This window comes from Bacillus rossius, chromosome 1 (genome assembly GCF_032445375.1).
Source record: "Bacillus rossius redtenbacheri isolate Brsri chromosome 1, Brsri_v3, whole genome shotgun sequence".
Lineage (NCBI taxonomy): Eukaryota > Metazoa > Arthropoda > Insecta > Phasmatodea > Bacillidae > Bacillus > Bacillus rossius.
In genome coordinates this window covers 38683630-38705189 of record NC_086330.1, presented here as the reverse complement: position 1 = coordinate 38705189, position 21560 = coordinate 38683630, and the positions used below count along the sequence as shown (strand labels likewise).

Below are 21560 nucleotides of genomic sequence, written 5' to 3'. Positions count from 1 at the left end.
ATAGTACTCTATACCTATACACCGCATGTTTAATGGCCGAATAAGTCTCCCAATATAGAAAATAGAAATCTATAATATCTATGTTAAAAAATGTATCCTTATATATTTTTATACCATTAAACATGCGATGTATCTTAACCCGAGCAACGATGGTTTCGCTGCTAGTTACTTAAAATAAACTATGATAACTGTGACAAATATCAAAGAAACTCTCTTGGAGTTAATATTAAAGTAATGTAGGCCGACATAATTTTTCATGGCAACGTTTTCGGCAAAGATGGATTGTATCAAGCATATATTGGCTATTTTGCGTCGTTGCAGTCTCATGTTAAAGTAAAGGCTTTAAGCCTATAAACGTTGGGAGCATAGATATGTTATTTGTTTTTTCAACAGTCAGTAATTGATTGGGGTGTATACAGGGATGATGATATCAGGATACATCTCCCTTCCATACTGCGTAATAGAACATTTTCCAGGTTTTCTTGCTAATCAAATCTTCATTTTGTAATTTTGTTTTTTAGAATATATTTAAAATGTAAGTTTTTGGCCTGACTATAGTTAGTAAAATTGAAATAAATGTATTAAGTGCTACTATCAAATGTCGGCAGACAGTGGCAAGTAATCCCGGAGGCAGGGGCGGCTCCTGAGGCGAGCAAGCCGGGCAACCGTCTAGAGCTCCGGGACTAGCGGGACCCCGCACCGGCCCGTTTCAATTTTACTTCCCTGTTTTCCAATTTTTCCGTCACAAATCTGTTTCAATTCATAAAAATAGTATTAGAAAAACTTTCAAATATTTTGTTGCCTCCTATAATGACGCGATCTTACCAGAATATGATAGTAATGATTCATAAGGTTGACCGTGGGATAGTTTATAAGAAAATAATATTTAAAAAAATAAAATCTAAATAAGCAAAACCAAGGTTGAATTTGAAGTTTTATATTTGCTTAAAAACGTTGTTAGAAAAATTTATTTTTAAAATTTTCCGAAAGATGGTCTGTAAGCTAATCCGTTTTAACACCCCCCCCCCCCCCCCCTCGCCCAGCACAGGGCTACCACTGCCGGAGGTAAATCATGGTTACGCCCTTAGTCGCATGCGTACGCAGAATTTTATTTTGGGAAAAGCCGGGTGGGGGACAGACCCACTTTGCCCTGTTTTCTTTCAAATTCTGTCCTCTTGTTGGGAATGATAGATTTTCTTAAAGGAGGGGGGTGGATATATACACACCCCTTCCTTGCAACTTCCGTACGCATCTGCCCCTAGTAACTGATTATATATATATATATATATATATATATATATATATATATATATATATATATATATATTAGTGACAAGCTGTTAAAAGTATCTCTCATGTAGCTTTTCTCAAATTTACATTCTCAGAAGTAGTATCAGTTGTACCCATTTCCCAACTGTCACTGCAATTTGCGAAGCAGGGCACGTTGTATTGTTTACGACCACCTGAAAGTCCCGATGTTGTTTACAAATACTGTTGACAGACAGTGGTATAACAAGGTGACTAGCAAACCTGCGATGACAAATTCACTGCCTTTTATAGATTTAAAAAAAAAAAATTGACAAATAATATTATTTATTCACCAATAACCGTCAAAAATTCGAATTCAAAAGAGCGGCCCCTAAGCATACCACACTTCGCTATCGCAGCAAGCAACAGGTTAGGAAGGGGGGACTAGTATAAAGCAAAATAAGTCTCTGCTTTTACATTAATTTTTCATTAACTTCATTATTAAAAATATTCAATATCATGTTTTCCTGACTATCTGAGAAATCCCCTAATTTTCTCCTGACATTTCCCTGTTGCTGAAAATTCCCTGACCATCCCAGGTTTTCCCATTTCCTGCTAGCCACCCTGAAGTAGTGCGTGCAGACCGTTGACACCACTGTTGTAAAACTGTCTAATTCGGGACAAGTTACACGACACAGGCCTCTCTCAAGCAGCCTAGGGAAGATGTTAACATCTGCAGGCAAGCGGCCGTCGCATCGTCTGCGTGCTGCGTGCTGCGTGATGCGTGTGTGAGTCATCGCTGGACATCGCCTCGCCGCGTCGCCTGGTGGGGGAGTGCGTGTGTCGCGCGGGCGGGAGGGGGCAGGCCCGGGGTCTCCCCCGCGGTATAAAGCTTGGCCCGCCAGCCCAAACAGCAGTCGTATCCGCACGCAAACACAAGCACCGCTCCGCATCAGACATGAAGGTAGGTGGAGACCACAGGTCCACTCATTTCTTTGGGCTTGAGCCTCGGGCTCACACGTCATTTTTTTTTCATCATTGATTTTTTAAAGTTTAACTCAATATCTACTTTGCATTTGATGGAATCCTACAAATAATTTCAATAGGTATTCACTTAGTGTAATAGCATAGGTGTTAAAGGTTACTCAAATGTTGTGTGCCTTTTTACACCCATGATATTACACTAAGCAAAAATATGTTAAATTATTTGTAAATTTAGAAACAGCCCTGAAAAAAATGGCGAAAATCAAAATAAAAAGTCAACATGATGTAGCAGACCAAGAACTTTGAAGGCGGAGAGGTAGTGACAGAAATACGCAGTGTTGGTTGCCACGGATTTTATGCCTCAACAATTATTATAACATTTTCTATTGCGATTTTAGACACTTCGTAAGGTAATAAAAAATTTTAAAAGGTACTTGAAACATCTTTGGCAAAAAAAAGTGAGTACCTACTCACCAGTGATGTGTAAAAATCTAACCTCGGTAAAGAGCAAACTCAAATCTGTTCTCATGTTGCAAATCAACTTATATTACAAAACTCGAACATGAAATTTAATGTAGAATTCTTTAAAATAATGTGGCGCATGATAAATACATCAAAAGTATTCACTTTAGGGGGGGAAAAACTGTAATAACATTTTCCCCTCTTTAAAAACTAACTATATTTCTGTTTAACAAGATATTACTATTGATATCTTAGGGCTAGCCAAACAATAGGAGCACCAAACACATTGCATGTAAATGCCTCAACGCTCGTGAATATGGTGGGATGTACTTCGTGTATTGGTGTGCCAAAGTAACCTTTATGGTAGTGAAACCATTCTGGAATACATTTTGTAAACTTGAGTTTTCATAACATATAATAGCAACTTTTAAAAAAAAGCATAATATATTAGTTAGGAAAATTACGTTGAAACAAACATGGCATCAAAGATGTTAAAAGTTCAGTCCAATATATACATTTAAACAAAATAAACATGGAACATTTTAGAACACATATAACACTAACAAGGGTAGGGTCATACACTAACAAGGGTAGGGTTAAGCCGGGGCTCACTAATTTGGCTTAAAACTATGTGAGTAGAAACAGATAGTTGCTAAAATATCCTAAAATATCTCACCTAAGTGGGCCCTAGGAAGCAAGGAAAAGCTCTTTAAAGATTTTAAAGTAAGTAAGGTATGAGGGATAGTGTTAATGAATTTTCGAATCAGCAGTGTGGCACAATGATCAAGTGCATTTTCTGGCAATCCATCAGCTCGGGTTCGATACCCACTGGTACCAATTTTTGTTTTTCATTTTCATTCTTTTTAATTGTCACAATATTAAACTATTGCATTGTATGTAGGTACTGAATCTAATATTTGATATTTTATTATTTGTTTTAATACAGAGATGTAATTATTGTGCAAATATTTTGGCATGTTGCTTACTTTAAACTACCTAGTGTTTAATTTAACATATAATGAATAAATACAAATATTATTTAATTCACAAACGCATCAAAGCCTACCCTTAAATGCACTTCCAACACCCACACTACCACCTGATCACAATATCACACAATGCTGTGATGTCACAGGGGTGGCCTAACCGTAAGGGGCTTTTGGCAGACTGCAGCTATTCTTATCCGTAATACTGGAATGTATCTCAGAACAAATATGTCACCGTTAAAATCTCATGTAATTCATCTTCATGGCAAATCCAAATGATGACAATAGCTGTTCTACCATCTTCTCTGCCATTTTCACACGCACTGCTGGTCCGAAAACATGCAATATTTTAGTGTTTTTAACAACTAATAAACTCAATAACATGATTTTGGTCTGATTTATAAAGGTGAGAAAAATATATCAACATATAAATGTTCATGTTACAAAACGAAATCTAGTGCAAGTGGTTTCAACAAATAAAAAACCTTTGCCATGGTGTATGTATTGTGGGAATCAAGGCTGAATTATAACTTGGCACAATGTAATAGTAGTTGATGTTTACAATAAATAATTCCAATACTAATAATTTTCAATGGAGTTGCTGAATTAATTTTATTTGTTTCCTAAAAAATTTATTTTTTTACATGGGTTGTTTTTTTAATGAAACTTTCCATAGGTAGGTTGTATAAGTCTTTCAAACAGACCATAAAGATCTAAAAAAGACACTGAATCCACAAACACTGGGTCCCTGTAGCCGCAGGTCCTGGCCGTGGTACTGGCGCTGGCGGCGGCGGCGGCGGCAGATCTCCCCACCAACTACGGCTCCCCAGACGCCCAGGTGGAGGCGGCGCCCTACCCGCCCTCCGGCTGGAGGCCCTCTGGCCGCCAGTTCCAGCTGCCCGCCAGGCAGTCCTCCAACTACCTGCCGCCCCCGCAGTACGGCCCCCCGCAGTACGGCCCCCCCGAGGAGGAGACCACGGAGCAGCCCTCCACCACGGAGCTGCCCACCACCACCGAGGTCTCCACCGAGCAGGTGAGTTGCCTCCACTGGCTCGACCATGCCCAACTGCTCCTTCCATTATACCAAATAATAACGAACCTCAACCCGTACATCTGTTTGCATAGTTTGTTACTTAGATAAAGGATTCCAACACTTCAAATGCTTCACGATAAGCAAAAAATTGGAATGGATTACATTGAGGGCATACCGGTGTTAAGGTTCGAATTACTGGTGGAAATAGTGGGCGCCACCAAGTGAGTGGGCACGTGGACCCGGCTCGATACTCTTACTCAGGGTGTTACGTGGCCCGTGTGCGGCGAGATATTAGCCCTCCTGATGTTTAATCCAGCACCTGTTCCTAACCGAGCCCGCTCTCAGCATCGGGCACGCTTCTAATTAACCGCAGTGGGCTCTTAGGGCGTCCCACACGCCGCTGACTAGGTTAAGGACCCACGTGGCCCCCCCGAGCACCAAGACACGTGACTCAAATAAGTTGGTTTTATTTACTCACTTTACACGCCCTTACACAATCCTTCTTTGATATTGTTATAAAATGCCAGAGGCACCAATCGATTTAGGTGAGGAGGCGAACCACGCACGTGGTCGCCTCAAGTCCTTACTTATTACACGAATGACTAAAAACTTCGGAGAGTATAAGAATTATTAATTAAACAGTCTCTCCGACTGAGAGAAGCCCCGAGGATAGAAAGAAAACGATTTGGATAAATTACTTAACAGAACTACTTCTCGGTGAAACAACGGTGATATCCTCGAGGTGTCTGCAGAGACGTCCGCTCTCGGCCGGCTGAAGAAGGAGTCTGGGGTGAGACAAGGGCTTGTGGCAGGCAGCATGGCGTCCTTCGCGCCGAACACAATTACCTTTACATCTCTGCGACTGCGTGCCCCGGGTTATTATTGAAAATAACATGAACTCTTTATAAAAATTAGCATATCACATCCATGACCAGACCATCTGTAATAATTACTTATGTGGTAGAAAATAGTTTAAATCAAGTTATATGCTAGTTCCTTTGTCGCCCTCTAGGGAGCGTCCTTGTCCGTGCTTGCACATATTTTATTACAAAAGCATCATAAATTAATGATTAAAAGGCACTCACATACATAATCGTCGTGACACTATTTTGGGACGAAAAGAAAAGGGTTACAATAATTATTAATACATATAGGGGTGCGGCGCACTGCAGCTAAGTGCCCTCTTGCCGGGCTACCAACACACGCACACACGCATGCACAAGCGGGAGGTTTGAACAGCGATGGTAGTGTTTGGGCGGTGGCATATCGGGCTCAAAGGGGGCCGCAGGCCTGGACGACGTCAACATACTTATGTGATGTTTCTCCAATATCTTGGGTGTCGCCAAACATTTTACTTGCACGTCCATATAAACTAAACACACATTGCAAATATTCAAGCTCTAGAATTATTTTAAGTATTAAAATTCTAACCTCAGATGAGGCAGGAAGGGACGGGAATGACGGGACAGAGTGCGCTGACGCCGTGTGACAGGACGGCTCCGACGAGCTCGCCGACGGCAACAGCGCCGCCGGCCGCCGCCAGAGGCTGCAGCAGAGGGAGCGCGAGCAGCTGGACAGCGGGCTGTACTACGTGCTGCTGCCGGACGGCAGACTGCAGCGGGTCGCCTACACCGCCGGGCGCGACGCCGCCCTCTCGCAGCAGCTCAGCGCTCAGGCGCCTCAGCAGCTGAGCAACGGCTACTACGCTCAGATACAGTACCACGATGTGGAGCCGATCCGGGCGCCCATCTACCAGTACCCGGCGCCGCTGGTCAGGATCCTCAAGTGACCTCGCTCCTGTCGAGGACCTGAGATGCCTGCTCGCAACAACCCCTATGTGCACTCCACAACAAAAGATTTATTTTTGTAAAAATTGTGATTTTTAAAGTTATTATATTTACGAAAAAAATAAATAAATAACTTAAATTCACATTTCTATTAACCGTTTATTGTTTGGTAGTTTATTTCAATGTTTTACAATTGAATCCTTCTGCACATTCACATGTTGACAAAATTAATTGTCATATTATTAAGCTTTGTCACAATGCTTCGACCAACATGACACAACAAATCTGATTAGTAGAGACAAGATTTTATGGGTTTATTTTTAGTCCAAATTCGTTTTTAAAACAGAGGATTTCTGTGTTAGGGTTTTTATTTTTATAAAAGCTGTTTTTTAATACTTTCTCCACCAAAAAAGAGGGTAAATTTTATACGTTTCATTTTAATAAATTTGTCTAAAACACATACATTTCATACAATAAAAATATATTAGTGAGCATTGATGGTTTAAAATTGATTCAATGAGAGATATATAATAAAGCAAATTTATTTATTTTTTCCGATCATACAATTAAGTACTAGTTTTTGTCCGGGAGTAACGGACATTCCCAGAATCTCAAGCATAAAAAGATTCCCTTTTTTATTATTTGAATCAAGTTTTGGTTAAATGATACTTAATGCCATAATGTAACTTGTATTTTAATGCTACATATGGTGAATAACTTGCATTTTGGTGTAATGTGATGTTTGGACATACTTTTCGGTGTTATTTCGGTTTTATTGCAACTCAACATACAATCTTGTTCCTACTGATTAAGTGATTAGGTGTCATACATCGTTCCAGCAAGACAGAGTTAATACAGTAGTGTAGGGTCGCAATACTACTATAACATTAACACGAAAAACTCTAATGGGTGTCAGCAAATCATTCTAAGCCAAATGCATCCATAAAATGCAGTATATAATTTGCCAAAAACAGATAGGTCTTATAGGAATCTTTTATATCATGTTTATAGCTGAAGTGCATGACAATATAATACTTGGTAGTTATCTATTGCATGAAATAGAATTAAGTTTATTTTAGATACAAGGAAGCAAGCTACAGATACATAGATTATGGACGGAAAATATTTCCTCTATTAGCTAGGCTAAACATTAAAAATAAACGTAATAAACGTAACAAACAGTTTTAAATCACACTATGTACAAATGTGAAAGTATACCCAAAAGAAAACCAAATTTTGTTTTTCAACATAAATATTGACCAAGTAGGTAAATATTTTTGAAGTTTCGTTCTGTGAGGTTTCCGTTTTGCTTTTCATCGTTTTGCACAACATGACGAAGTTAGAAATAGAATCTATTTCTTGCAGACCATCAGAACACATATTCTGTCATATTGGCATCACTGTTACCTTGTATTTCATTGGCTACTGATCATGCGATCCTGTCGTCTCATGTTCATTGTGGCCTTGTGACTCTAGCTTTACATGTGACAAAATATGAATTTACTGCTGTGTTCCACTTACATGGTGAAAACTTATGAATACAGTTACACTTTTAATACAACACTTTATTAATGTCAGTATATTAAAACTTAAATTAATTATGTATTACATTTCCAAGGTAAATATACAAAAAACAGTCTTTAATTTTGTATTTGAACAGTTCAAAATATTATTTTGCTTACCTTTAAAATATTTTACATAATCAACAAAAAATTTTAAGTCAGTTTTAACACTTCAACATACAATGAGTAGCAAATTTTGTTACCATTAGCATGCTACACACATAAATGTACAAGAAAAATTATGATTCTTGCTTGAAAAATAAATGACTGTATTTACTTCAGAGCTGGTTGTTTCATAAAACATGGTTTAGTTAAAATAAAACAACACATAATTTTCTTAGTGATATTTTACATTTCATGCTATAAACTGAGCGACCAGACACAATTTCATAAAAAAGAAGTTTTTACTGAAAATGTTTTGACTTTATATCCTGACAGCTCCAAACCATTTTGTTTCTTGAATTTGAACAATATCAGGAAGAAAATATTTACTCAAGCCTGAAAAACTAACAGCAGATTAGCCTGCATTAATAGTCCTTGTCTATGACTTTCTCGTAAAAATGTGGTGCGAGTTCTTCAAGCCAGGAAGGATTCACCACCGTCAACTCTCTCATGTATGCCTTGTCTGTCTGTAAAACCTCATTGAAAACAACCCTGAAACAGAAAAAAAATTTCAAATAACAAAATCTCACGATTAATACTTTCAGCTTGATTGTATCTATGACAATAACTATATGTGTCCACATCAGCATTCCATTTGCACCTGCAGATAATAATGGAGTTTGGAGTAGAGGCCACTTTGATAGATCTTTTCCAGTCGTGAAAAGCAAAATAAGAACATGCATAAAGTTATCAATGTCTATAACAAATATAAATATTCAATTATGTATTTAGGGTAAAAGATGATACATGAAAAAAACAAAATTAGAGCTTTCTCCACAAAGGTCCAAAATCACTTAGTTATCAACATTGTGGACATAAATTTAAAGTGTGACACTAGGGGAGAACTTGAAACAGGAACTTCTTCGTTTCTACATATTGAGTTAAGTTACGCCTTAGCATGTGCAGCAACTCAACTATGACAAAGACAATCATATACGTATTAATGTCGATCATTAGATATTATTCTCATTTATTTCAATTTTATGACCTAATAATTCAAAATATATGCATGTGGATGTGTTTTTGTGAGTTCACTTTTAAATTAAGTTAATTTTTGTGAAAATAATTGTTGTAAAATGACGGTCAGTTAGCGAAAGTGTTAAATATACGATAATAGGCGCCACCGTGTCTAGGGGACACGGACCCGGCTGAGACTCTATTCTCAAGGTGCGACGTTGCACGTGTGAGGACATGACTCATTTCCCCTTTCACCTTTATAAGACTACCAGAACCTGGCCCACACTATGCTGGATGCTCACGTGGGCTCTCACGGTATCCCACACACTGCTAAGTGCTCACATACACACACGTGGTCAGATGCATATGAACAACACAAGGTTTGTAAAACTGTTATTTATGTATTATACTGTGTTCTGTACACATCTCCCATACACTAGATATAAATATAAAAAATTAAACTGTGAAACGCCTTGCAGCACAACCGGCTTATGGATGGTCTGGACCACATTGTGGCCGGACTATAGGTTTGTGTTAATGACAAATTCCACCGAGAGGATACAAACGTAATTAATTAAACAGCCACGCCCCCGAAGTAGGCTCCAAGGACAGTAGCAAATGATTTGGATTAAATAAGGAACAGAATTACAGCGGTCAATGAAACACGAAAGATGAAGTTTCCCGAGTGCGGATAACGCTCTACCTCAGGTGGCGATGCGAAGCAACTGGGAAGAGACATGGCCGCCGAGGTGGTTCGTCAGAGCAATGGTGCCAAACTGCAAGTACCTTTAGGCGAACCCAACTCATGCCGAGATGTGCGTCGGTTAAACTCAAAATACTTCCTTAAAAATTATGATAAAATTAATCCATACTTAAATACCGTTAATAAATTTATGTAAAACAATTCTGGTTTAAATGTATTAAATATAAGATGGCCTTCGGCAGTCAGGGTTCATTGCTGTTATGTGGTAATTAAATATGAAAACTTCTGATTGTTTATAATAGCTAAAAGGACAAGAACACAATTGACTTATAAGTAATAGTTTACAATGTTAATTATTATTTATCATAAAATAAAAAGCTTACAATATTAATTATTATTCATCACTGGCTCGACTGCGCCCTCTTGCGCATGCATGTTGCCGGCGGGGAGTTCAAATGCCAGGAGGATAGGGGTGAGAAGGGGTGGTGACATATCAGGCTCTGTAGGGCGCAGCCCCAAACGATGTATGTAATAGCATACATAAAAATTTTACACTCACCATTTTGGCTGCTCCAGTGTGTAAAGGACAGATGTAGGATGAATATGAAGATCTTGATTACCCCTCACAGTTTTATAGACACCAGAATAGTGTAAATACGCAGCATTCGGGAAGAGACCGGCGGTTATGCAACGGCACACTTTCTCAGTGTCACCTGAAAAATCAAACCAGATTTCTGCACAAGAAACACTAAACACTTACCTTGAATATTTGTTGTTTTCTATCTGGAAATAATATTAAAAACAACCCTTGTGACCAATTCCTGACAGCTCCAAGAATTTTGCGTTCTCCTCATACCGGTCGAATAGATATAAAATTATGTGTCTAGTATTACCTTGTATTTGTTTCATATTTACAACACCAACATTCTGACATGAAAACAATTTTTTTTTATTGGTATAACTATTCTATATTAAATTAAATAAATTAAAGTGCCTCATATTTCCTAACAGAAGTGAGAATGTTTGTCACCAGATAACCAAATTCATAATTTAACTTTTAATTACTGAATATTATTGTAATGACATCTCTTACTGTTAAGTTATTTGTCACGTTATCTTCTGAGATGATAATTTAGAACCTTCGGGTAGTGATCTTTAATGTAATTGATATTATCCTGGCATTTTAAAAATTGTATCCCAAAACTTTACTTTAAACTATTTGGTACTGATATTTTGGCTACAATGGCTTATTGAATAGGTGTATAGCTTCACCCAACTGTAGTAACAACGAAAATAGAGCTGTTTCATGTTTAAATAAATAAACATTTTTGAGGATCCTGTTTCATAAAAATTCACTAACAGCATTTCTGAGATACAAAACAATTAAATTAGGTATTATCGTAGAAGATATGTTTCAACATTCAATAATATCAAATAAGAAATAAGCATGAACTTTAATTTTCTTTGTCTAAGAAAGATTAATTAACCTGTAAATGTGATTCCAACTTTATTCTTTATAAAATCAAAGTCTACTTAACACAATACTTGATCATCTCATCACATGACTTGCCACTAACGCTCTGTAGTAGGCAAGAGGTTACTTGTCGTGAAATTAGACCTTTTTCACTAGATGCTGCTGAGTGCTAACTTGCAGACGGCGTAATACAAACAATTGCTGAATACACACATCTGAAATATATTTCTGCCTAATATACACCATTCTCTGTCATAACACATGCCATTTTCGTTGTACTCAAGAAACAAGCAATGAGGGAAACGAATAGCAATTATGGAAAGGGAAAGCTATCAATTTTTGGTTTACCATATTATTAATTTTTTTGATTGTGTTTAATGTTACTTAGGTTCCATTGCCATTGTGTGAAATAAAAAATTCAAGTACATAGATGAAAACGAGCGCTACTTCAAATTTATGACTACTACTTTAAATCATGCCCTAATTCATTGGCATCTTACCGTATTTACTCGCGTTTTCCAAATTTTAGACTCCAAAAAAGGGGAGGGGGCCTATATGCGAATTTGGAGGAAAAAATAGATTTTTCTTTTTTCAGGTATGAAAAACTAACATTTAATAAAATTAAATGAAATACCACCACGACTTATTTAAACGCCAATTAAATTTTGATTAAATGAAACAGCTGGCGGAACGACTGGCAAGTCGTGCGTCTTTGTTCTAATGAGGGACGGTGGGGGAGGCAGCGACGCGGCAGGAGGGAGAGAAAGGCAGCGAGTCCGCAGGGGAGAGAGGCAGCGCTGCGGCAGGGGGGGAGAGAGGCAGAGGCGTAGCTTAACCTCCCTGCTGCCAGCTAGCCAGCCAACCAACCAAAGGAGTGTTAGAAATACCAGCTGTCGGCCAGCAGCGCTTGCTGACTACGTAGGTACCTCCTCCACCCACTTTCCTTCCTCCTTCACTTCCCCTCTTCTTCTCCAACAACACAAGCGCGCGAGTCCAGCTTTCTTTATCTTTATGTCATTTGAGATACGACTAACTGCGTATGTCTGTCACGCCTCACGACAGTCCTACTGAGAACGGACAAAATATAATACCAGTCTCTGTATCACTGCCGCTTACAAAATCACCTCCCGCTGCTCACAATACATGGCTTGCTGTTTGATGCATGCCAAGCTGCCCTGCCCTCAGATAAACCCAGAAAAACACGTTTTTAATTTTTTTCTCAAAAATGTTTACAAACCAAGGAGGGGGGGGCGTATACGCGGGCGGGGCCTTTACATGAGCAAATACGGTAGTTGAGTTCAAAAGTGTTCAAACGGGGCCCGGATGGCCTGCGGCACGTACCATCGCTGGACACGACGGGCACCCCGAACCTGAGCAGCAGCCGCTCCATCTGGCCCCTGATCTCCTTCGCCCTGCGCATGGCCTTGCGGTTGACGAAGAACTTGTCGCACCACTGCTTGCTCTCGCCGTGCTTGGCGTAGGCGCGGCAGGCGTTCAGCGCGGTTAGCAGGTCCCCCTCCTGCACCTCGAACATGCGGCGGGCGGCGCGCGCCCTGAGTGCGGCCTGCCCCGAGCTGGGCTTCACGAACAAGTTCTGCACCTGCAGCGCGGCCATGATGGACAGCACCTCGTCCGAGCAGCCAAACTCCCCTTGGGAGGAGAGTCAATACAGTGGAACCTCATTCTCATTAACAAAAACCCTGCTACACAAAACTCTCATCAGCACAAAGCTAGAAATTGGATAGTAGTTATAGTACTAAGTAATTTGTTAAACGGTTATAATATACCGTGATTTCTCGTATTATCGTCGCACATTTTATTCTAAAATCAAGTTTGAAAAGTAGGGGTGCGACGATTATGCAGAAAAAAAATTTTTGTTAGGTAAAGTTATTCATAAAAACAAAACCCGTTCATGGAAAGTACGTTTATTTAAAAAAAAGTGGAGTATACAAAAGCACGCCAAACAATCTATATTAATAATTCCTTAAACAAAAACCTTTCTTCAACTTTAAATAGAAAAACCAAAACTCTAACGCGAACGCAAGCCACTTGAATCGGACGTGAACTAACGTGTCGTAGTACACACTTGCCACAAAAGAATGCGGGCTATCAAATGTAGTTAACTCGGCACCTGACAGAGAGCGCGCGTTGCATCCAATCTGCAAGATATTGATATTCGACTACGTGCGCGCGCTCTATACGGGAAGCAACATAACCAAACATGAATGATGCGCTGGCTACATTTTTATAAGCTGTACGCCGCGGCAACGCAGACAATCAGATAAAGGAAATACCGTTTAAAAACGTCTTTAAAAGAAAATTTACATGTCAGACAACTTTGTATTTCCGTTAATTAAATAAACAAGTGGCAATGACCGAAATTAAATTTTAGATTATACCTACACCGCGGCGACGCAGACGATCAAAATAACGTTTAAAAACGTCTTTATAAGAAAATTTACACGTCAAACAACTTCGGATTTTTCCATTAATTTATTAAGTAAGTGGTAATGACCGAATAAATATTAGATTTCTACTTTAAAATACATCATTTATACGGAAAAGATACCTACACAAAGCGCTCAGCATCTACTAGCGGGACCAAAAACATCATGCAACGTTTACACGAAAAGTTTTTTTATTCCAATTTTAACAGCCTAAAATATGGTTGCGACGATTACGCGCGTGCGACGAATATGCGATAAAACACGGTAGTTATAGTACTAAGTAATTTGTTAAATGGTTATAATATAATACAAAGTTGTTTTAGAGGATGGTTAGCACCAAAATTCCATGAAAATGTAAGGGTACAATCAAACTAAAATAATAATGATGCCAAATATCGGTACAGTGTCAAGTTGGAGAAAAATACGTATAAATTACATATTCATCCAAAATGATAGTATGTCTTTTGGTAGGTACTTTCTAAACCTTTTCTTTAAAAATATGTAAAGTAAAAAATAGTTTTTGAGCCCCAGAAGAAGCTATTCTAAAATTGTATTTTACAATCCCTAAAAAAAGTTCATTTGGTGCTGTTTAATTGTGTGGAAGTTTCCTTCGGGAAAATTGAAGTTTATTAGGTGTATTTTGCATGTACTTAAAAAACAATAGTTTTTTTTTTTTTTTACATTATCTGAATTTGATTTTAAAATTATACAAAAATTGTGATAACATTTTGTAACAGTTGGTTAACACAAACACTGTTACTGCGAAGTGACAAAATGAAGGTATCTTTAGGTTTGTATCAATGAGATTTGACTGAATACAGTGCTTAGCTTGCACAGGATGTTCATTGAACTACAGACATAATAAAGTGAAAGATCTTCAATCCAGCATGTTCAGGAGCACGGCTATTAGGGACAAGCGACATTGTCAAATTATTGAATATCAACGTATTTTTAATTAGCATAGCAAAGAAAAATTAGCATACAGTACAATGATGTAGAAAACTAGTTGAGAAACAAAAATATAATTAATTTAAAAATTCAGATATTTCATTTATTTATTAATTTTTACATTTTGAAAAAAAGTCTTAAGGCAGAGAAAAGATATACAAAAAAACGGTATATAGTCGGTATTTCAAAGGCTTTCTTTTCAAACCATTTTCAATCACATGATTTCAATCATATGGATCACATTTTAGGGACTTTCGTATTAATTATAATTTAAAGGCAAAAAATGTATTGAATCCCAATTTCCACACTTCTCAAGGGACCAGACAAACTTCCAGTGTATCTGCGTTCCTTACGACAAACATTGCTCATTTAGCTCACGTAACAAGAAGTTAAACTTATTTTTTAAAGTACTTAAAATAAACATTGAATCTGAAACTTATTTTAGTTGTTTTGTTAGTACGTGGTTCGTAATTTATTTTTCCTTCAAATTATTCTACGAACGGGTTGAATCGTCACTGTCTAGATATTAACGTTAGTTATTTTGTAGAGAGTGGTATTTGGTGTAAACGTTATCGCGTGATGGGTGAGCCCGGAAGCGCGCACCTGACATGACGAGCACTTTGGAGTGCAGGGGACTGACGGGGAACTCGGCCATCATGGTGCCGAGGGGCTTGGTGAGCCGGCCGCCGCTGTCCAGTGCGTCCAGGGCGTACAGCAGCTCGAGCGCGGAGAGCAGGTTCCTGGCCGGAGGCGGCGACGGGAAGTTGAAGCGCAGCACGTTGTCGATGCCCAGGGCCTTCAGCTGCAGCACGGCCATCGAGAGCTCCGTGCGCTGCATCTCGGGCGGCGTGGCGGCGCTCAGGCCGCTGAACGCTTCCTCCGTGTACAGCCTGCAAGCGTACCCGCGCTCCCGCCTCCACTTCTACCGATCCTGGTGTGTCTTTTTTTTTTATTTGAATCTGTGAGAGTTGGCAATCCTGAGAACAAGTGAGTGAGAGAGGAAGTAGGTAGTGTGGAGGATGTGTTTGGAAGCGTGGTAAAAAGTCGAGTGTAGAAACTGAAGATGTTTGAATTGTAAACGTAGTGAATAAAGCGTTTGATGCTAACTGGGATTTCATTATTTATAATATTAACAGAATCAATTTTCGAAAATGAGTACCAAATTACTCACAAATATCAAATATTTTTCGAATTGAATTCAAACATACGCATGGTGAAACTTCGCAGGAGTACAAGCAAATTTGATCCAAAATACAGTAAAAGGAAACCATAATAAAGTATGTAGTATCAAATGCGAGAAAATCAAAAAAAAAAATCTGGGAATGGTTTTTCTTAGACCAGCAAAAATTTTATTTTTGAAAAATATTTTTTGTGATTCAAATTAATATGCAGAACATCCCATAACTCAACGTAAAGCCAAATGCAAGTTGGTATGCCAATTAGTGAGAGTTCTGAATTAAAAAAAATAGATTTCATGAAGTGTATTAGTATTTGAGTTATAGGCATTTTTCAAAAGATTTCAATCCCCACCCTGCATCAAGTTATTAGATACTGTAACTAAAAATTTAAGCTTCAAAATAATGAATAACCCTACTTTGATAACAATTCAAAACAAAATCAAACATGCTAAACTTTGGGGGGACTGTAAAAAAAATTATAGGTTAAAAAGTTTTACTTATAAATGTCCAAATTTAGCATAGGATTGCAGTTAAACAGAAAATGTAGCATTTAATTAATATTCATAGCAAATGCTATTGTCACATACTTGTAACCATGAATATTTTCAAATACATGTATTATGTTTATCATCGTATACTGCCAAAAGTCACCAAGTCAAAAAGTAGCAATAATGAGATGAAATAACTATTTGCCTAATAAAAGGGCAGAATTATAACTTGAAAAAATGACCAAGTCAGTATCTTAATCAGTAGATAAGGTATTAAAATGTTACTATTCTGACCATCTCTCAATAACTAAAATATTGTTTATAAAAAAATTGGTAACTAAACTTATTAAATTTTGCAACTTTTTTACTTAGTCACTTTTGGCAGTATACCGATGATATGTAGATACAGAAAAAAATAACAATTTTAATGACAATACAACAGACAATAAGAATAAATTTTTCAAGCAGAATAAAATTAATTGCAAGATTTAAAATTGGTAATAGTATCAATTAACAAGCTGTTTGCTGCCCTTAGAATGAGATAATTCTTTTTTTTTATTTGAAAAATTTTACATGTAAAATCAATTTGAAGTCAATTAAAACTCTGAATTGAAGTAAAAAGATATCCGTTTATCTTATGTTCCAACTGAGGAGAGTGAGAAGAATCGTGTTGCCTCACCTGTAAGCCTTTCCCGAACGGACCCTGCCCGCCCTGCCTGCTCGCTGGTCGGCAGACGCCTGCGACACAGGCACGACTATGAGGGAGTCTGTGTGCGCTTCAGGGTTGAACCACCGTAATTTCACAAATCCACAGTCCACAACTGTAAACAAAATCATCAAAAAAAAAAAACTAGTAGTTTTCATTGAGTAAAAAAAAAAACAAATACAACAAAAAGCCATTACAATAAATCTGTGTTATTTAATTCACAGTTTAATTACAGTGTACTGAGATATGTTCTTTCATTTATATTACTTTATGTTTGTCGATAATAATTTTAATTGAATCTTTAGGAAACATACAATAACTTTTGAAGATTTCCATCTGATTATTGTTACTGCGTAAGTAAATGAGAAAGACAACAAAAACAAAAGATCATGTAAAATTGAGGAAAGTGGATAACTTAAGGAAATTACAAACCTCAATAAAGAACGAACAGGCATCTGGTAAAACAACATTAGTACTTATAATGTACTCACCATAAACAATTCCTGGAATGGTGATGGAAGTCTCGGCTATGTTTGTTGCAACAACCACTTTGCGAAGACCTCGGGGAGTGAACCTAAACACCCTGAGCTGCTCCGAGTTCGGAAGGGAACCATACATCGGTAACACCAACATCTTCACTACACAAAACAAAAAAAAACAAAAAAATTCATTAGTTACAAAAACGTATTGAACACATTGATGTACACATGGTACTAACAACTTGCGAGAGTCAGCATGGAGGTTCGAGGCAAGTGGAGACATCCAGAGAGCCCATGATATGGTGCAGTGAAAAATTTATACTTAAACTAGATAATGCCCGGCATGCGTTGCAATGCCTCAACCAATTTTTTAAACGTATACTAAGCATCTCTCTTTATCTCTCTAATTCTCTATCTCTCTATGTATATCTCTATAACTCTCTCTATCTTTCTATTTATATCTCTATCTCTATATATCTTTCTACATATATATCTCTATATATCTTTCTAGCGGACCCGACAGACATTGTCCTGCCCAAATGTACATATGGCGGTAAGTATTTCTACGCTGGACATTTTGTATCTTCTCATTATACATACCCCTCCTCTTGGGCACGCCACTGCCGTTACCAAAAACCTTTCCCATGGTTACGCAGAAGGCAACAACAATGCAAAAGCCCGTTGCCATGGAGGCTAATTATCAACAATGCTTAGTTTTTTTGCTTTTAAAGCGTGTTTTTTTAGTTTTTTCTTAACTCAGAATCGAGATAAAATATCCAATTGGGAATCCAAACCATCCTCGAATCCCCGTGAACTCACACAAAAAATTTCATCAAAATCGGTCCAGCCGTCTAGGAGGAGTTCAGTGACATACACACGCACACAAGAAATATATATATAAAGATAGTATCCCTTTCACTGAGAATGCAGAGGTTCTGGCATTAGGATTAGGTCTCACAAAATGTACAGGAACTAACTTCCCTCAGCTGCATTGGCAAAACATCGTGATCTGAGATGAAGTTTTAGCTGGCTCTCTACACCCAAGAAAAACCATAGAACAGCCCACAAACACTTAAAATTAACAAATGCAAACCCTCCTGATGAAACTTCTATTACCTTAAAAATTTTGGAAGGTAATATATTTCTTTGTCATGCCAAGAAATTTTATGAATAACCCAAAATTTAAAGTGATAACTATTTAAATATTTTTTTTTTCAATCACCATGTTTTTAAAATGGACTAAAAAGTTTAAAATAATTTCTCCTAGCCCATACAGATTTATCACCCCACACAGATTCCTCACTCCATACAGATTGTCCTTAAAATTTGTGATAGTGAATTTGTAATACACACCTATGAAAATACTTGTAAGATTTAAAGTGAAAAATGCATGAATAGTTCACCTGAGTCGCTAACAATTATACTGCACTGCAAATTATATGAACTGTTGTGTGAGTTTTCTCAATGACAGCTTACAAGTATTTTCAAAGGTTTTAAAAATTCACAATCCCAAAATTTCAAGATAATAGGTATGGGGTTAGAAATCTGTATGGAGTTATGTATCTGTATGAGGCTAGGTTATATTATTTTATACTTTTCAATCCATTATAAAAATGTATATTAAAAAATTTAATTATATAATTTTTTTCTGCTTTTTAGTTTTGTGTGTGGATTGTCATCAAGTTCAGAATATTTCTAAAGTTTCAAGTCTCTAGCTCAGGAAGGTAGTTTAAAATTTGATTGCAAAATTTGTACCGAACAAACAAAACAGACATGAAAGCGAGTTCATAAAAACGTGGTAAAATAGGTAGCAAAGAATTAAGGAGGAAAGTATTAAATTATTTTACATTGATGTAAATTAGTGAAACAAAGAAAATCAGGCCAAGAAGAGGCCAAGTGTTTTACAGAGTTGGATCCAAGCAGAGCTTGACGGAGGCTCTTTCCCCTCCCCTTTGCCGCAGACTCCTGATCCGCCTTACACTGGAAAAAAATTAATTATTCTTAGTGGGAAAAAACTGTGTCTTAAGCGAGTATGGCACGATGGAAATTTCCTTGGAAGGTTTCATGGACGCTTCCATCACACTGGTACAGTACGTTCTAAGCAAGTTGTGGTACCTAGGGTCCACTTGCCGTTTTCACGGAAGTTTAAGTTTTCTGTCTGCACATTTTTCCAAGGAAGGATTCCAATAGTTTTGAAAATAAGGCAAAGAGATGCATGTTGAGTTATGCACTTAATAATACAACATATTGATAGACTGAATAGTAGTGTGATATTAAATACAAATATGTTTTATACATTTCACATGAAAACATCTTTATACAAAAAAATGTAATTGTTTTACTCAAATGAGACATGCATAATATAGTATCAAAATATGTGAGTCAAAAACTGTATAATGGGTTGTTTCATAGAAATATCCTTAGTTTTGTTGGAAGCTTGAAGCTTGTATGAAACTTCCCATCACATCATGTGGACTTTACACACCAACATACAAAAAAAGTATTCATGAGAATTTAATTCTGAAATTCATGGCATCTAAACTAGGAAATTAAATAATGAAATCTCCTTTATTTTTTTTTTACAATAACAATACTTACATCCATCTTCTTTCCTTTGTGCAGCATGGTCTTTTAGCATGCTGACAGCTCTATCTACTTCCTCATGGCCAGTCAGGAATGCTAACACATCTCCCATTGGCTCATGCAAATGTATCTTCGTCACCGAGTCAACTACGGCCTTCACATAGTCTGGAACTGGTTCTAACAAAAAATAAATAAAAAAGGTTCATTTCTAAATAGAGTAGAAACAAGTTACTGTGGAACAGTTCTGTCAACTCCGATCGACCAATGTAGCTTTGATATGCACCACAGGAAGATATTGAAACAAAAAAAAGGTCTAACTAGCTCCTCTACTGCTAGAAAAAATACAAATGAGAGTTACTGTTGAAAAAAGTATCTGATATAACTTGTGTAGTGGCATAAACTGACGGTCAACGTCAACAAATGTCTGAATCCACCCAAAAACATTCCAAGCCAAGTGGCTCTATCAGTGCCCTATTACTAGAAAAGATTTTGTGGTTTAATTTCTAGATAAATTTCATTTCTAAAACAGGAGATTAAGGTGTTACTGTTTTCATTTTTTATGAATTCTATTTATTCATAAAGATGGCATATTATTGAACTCACAAATGATTTATGATACTTATTTCATCAAAACTACATGATGCACTCGGAAAAAAAATCTGATAAATCTGCAAGTACTTGTTTGAAAAATATACCAACAAAGAAGTGTAAAAATGAGTTACTAATAACAGTTTTAAGATCAAAAAAGAGTAAAATAAATTCTTCCATTCTACTAAGTACATACATTTTTTTAAAAAACTTCATGTTGAATTTATTACATTCATTAAATTTAATATATTAAAAGATTACTTTTTGTGATTTGAATTTTTTGATTAAAAATGCTGATAATTTCATGATAGAAGTTGCATTTCGGTGGTTTATGGTTGAAAGCCTGCTCAGTCTTTAATAAATATTTAATATAAAAATACACAAAATTTAGTAAAGATCGCAGGCTTATGTGCCCATTGCCTGGAGTTACTTGGCTTCTGGTTGTAGCTGCCTCGAAGGCGAAGATATCACCGACGTTTCGGTTACCTAGAGTAGATAACTGCTCCCTGATGATGGTGACTGCAACATCGACCAAAACGTCGGTGAGATTTTTGCTTTCGACGCGACTACAACCCCGAAGCCAAGCAACTCCACACAAAATTAACCTCAGAAGTCTTTGAATCTATTGTATATTTATTTTCTGGAAAGGAGAGGGGGTGGCCTATGCGTCGCTGTACCTCCCTCTGGATTCACCTCTGGCTACACTAAGAATGATGAAAAAACTGTTCAAATATCAGAACCCATTGAATTTCGGAGGTTGTAAGGCTATTGTCCAATCATTTTGA

At 37.3% G+C, this 21560-nt stretch overlaps 2 protein-coding genes across 2 annotated transcripts in view; one reads left to right on the top strand and one right to left on the bottom strand.

Annotated features, from left to right (window-relative positions):
• The first annotated feature begins 2162 nt into the window (after positions 1-2162).
• On the top strand, positions 2163-6660 carry LOC134535020 (uncharacterized). Its single transcript, XM_063373851.1, has 3 exons — positions 2163-2212; positions 4435-4713; positions 6206-6660. The coding sequence occupies exons 1-3, from the start codon at positions 2207-2209 to the stop codon at positions 6500-6502; spliced, it is 582 nt and encodes a 193-aa protein (XP_063229921.1). The 5' UTR covers positions 2163-2206; the 3' UTR covers positions 6503-6660.
• The window catches only part of LOC134535012 (probable ATP-dependent RNA helicase DHX35), a 68434-nt gene continuing 53513 nt past the window's right edge, over positions 6640-21560 (bottom strand). The window contains exons 7-13 of the mRNA XM_063373839.1: positions 20203-20364; positions 17617-17763; positions 17099-17240; positions 15357-15643; positions 12700-13008; positions 10444-10597; positions 6640-8716 (exon numbers count right to left, since the gene is read on the bottom strand). Coding sequence (XP_063229909.1) covers positions 8590-8716; positions 10444-10597; positions 12700-13008; positions 15357-15643; positions 17099-17240; positions 17617-17763; positions 20203-20364 — 1328 coding nt within the window. The 3' untranslated portion in view covers positions 6640-8589. The remainder of the gene's footprint in view (positions 8717-10443; positions 10598-12699; positions 13009-15356; positions 15644-17098; positions 17241-17616; positions 17764-20202; positions 20365-21560) is intronic.

Excerpts from the sequence above, each read along its gene's own strand:
- LOC134535020 (XM_063373851.1), top strand. Across the intron at positions 4,714-6,205 it reads CCGAGGTCTCCACCGAGCAG|GACGGCTCCGACGAGCTCGC; the intron begins GTGAGTTGCCTC and ends GCCGTGTGACAG.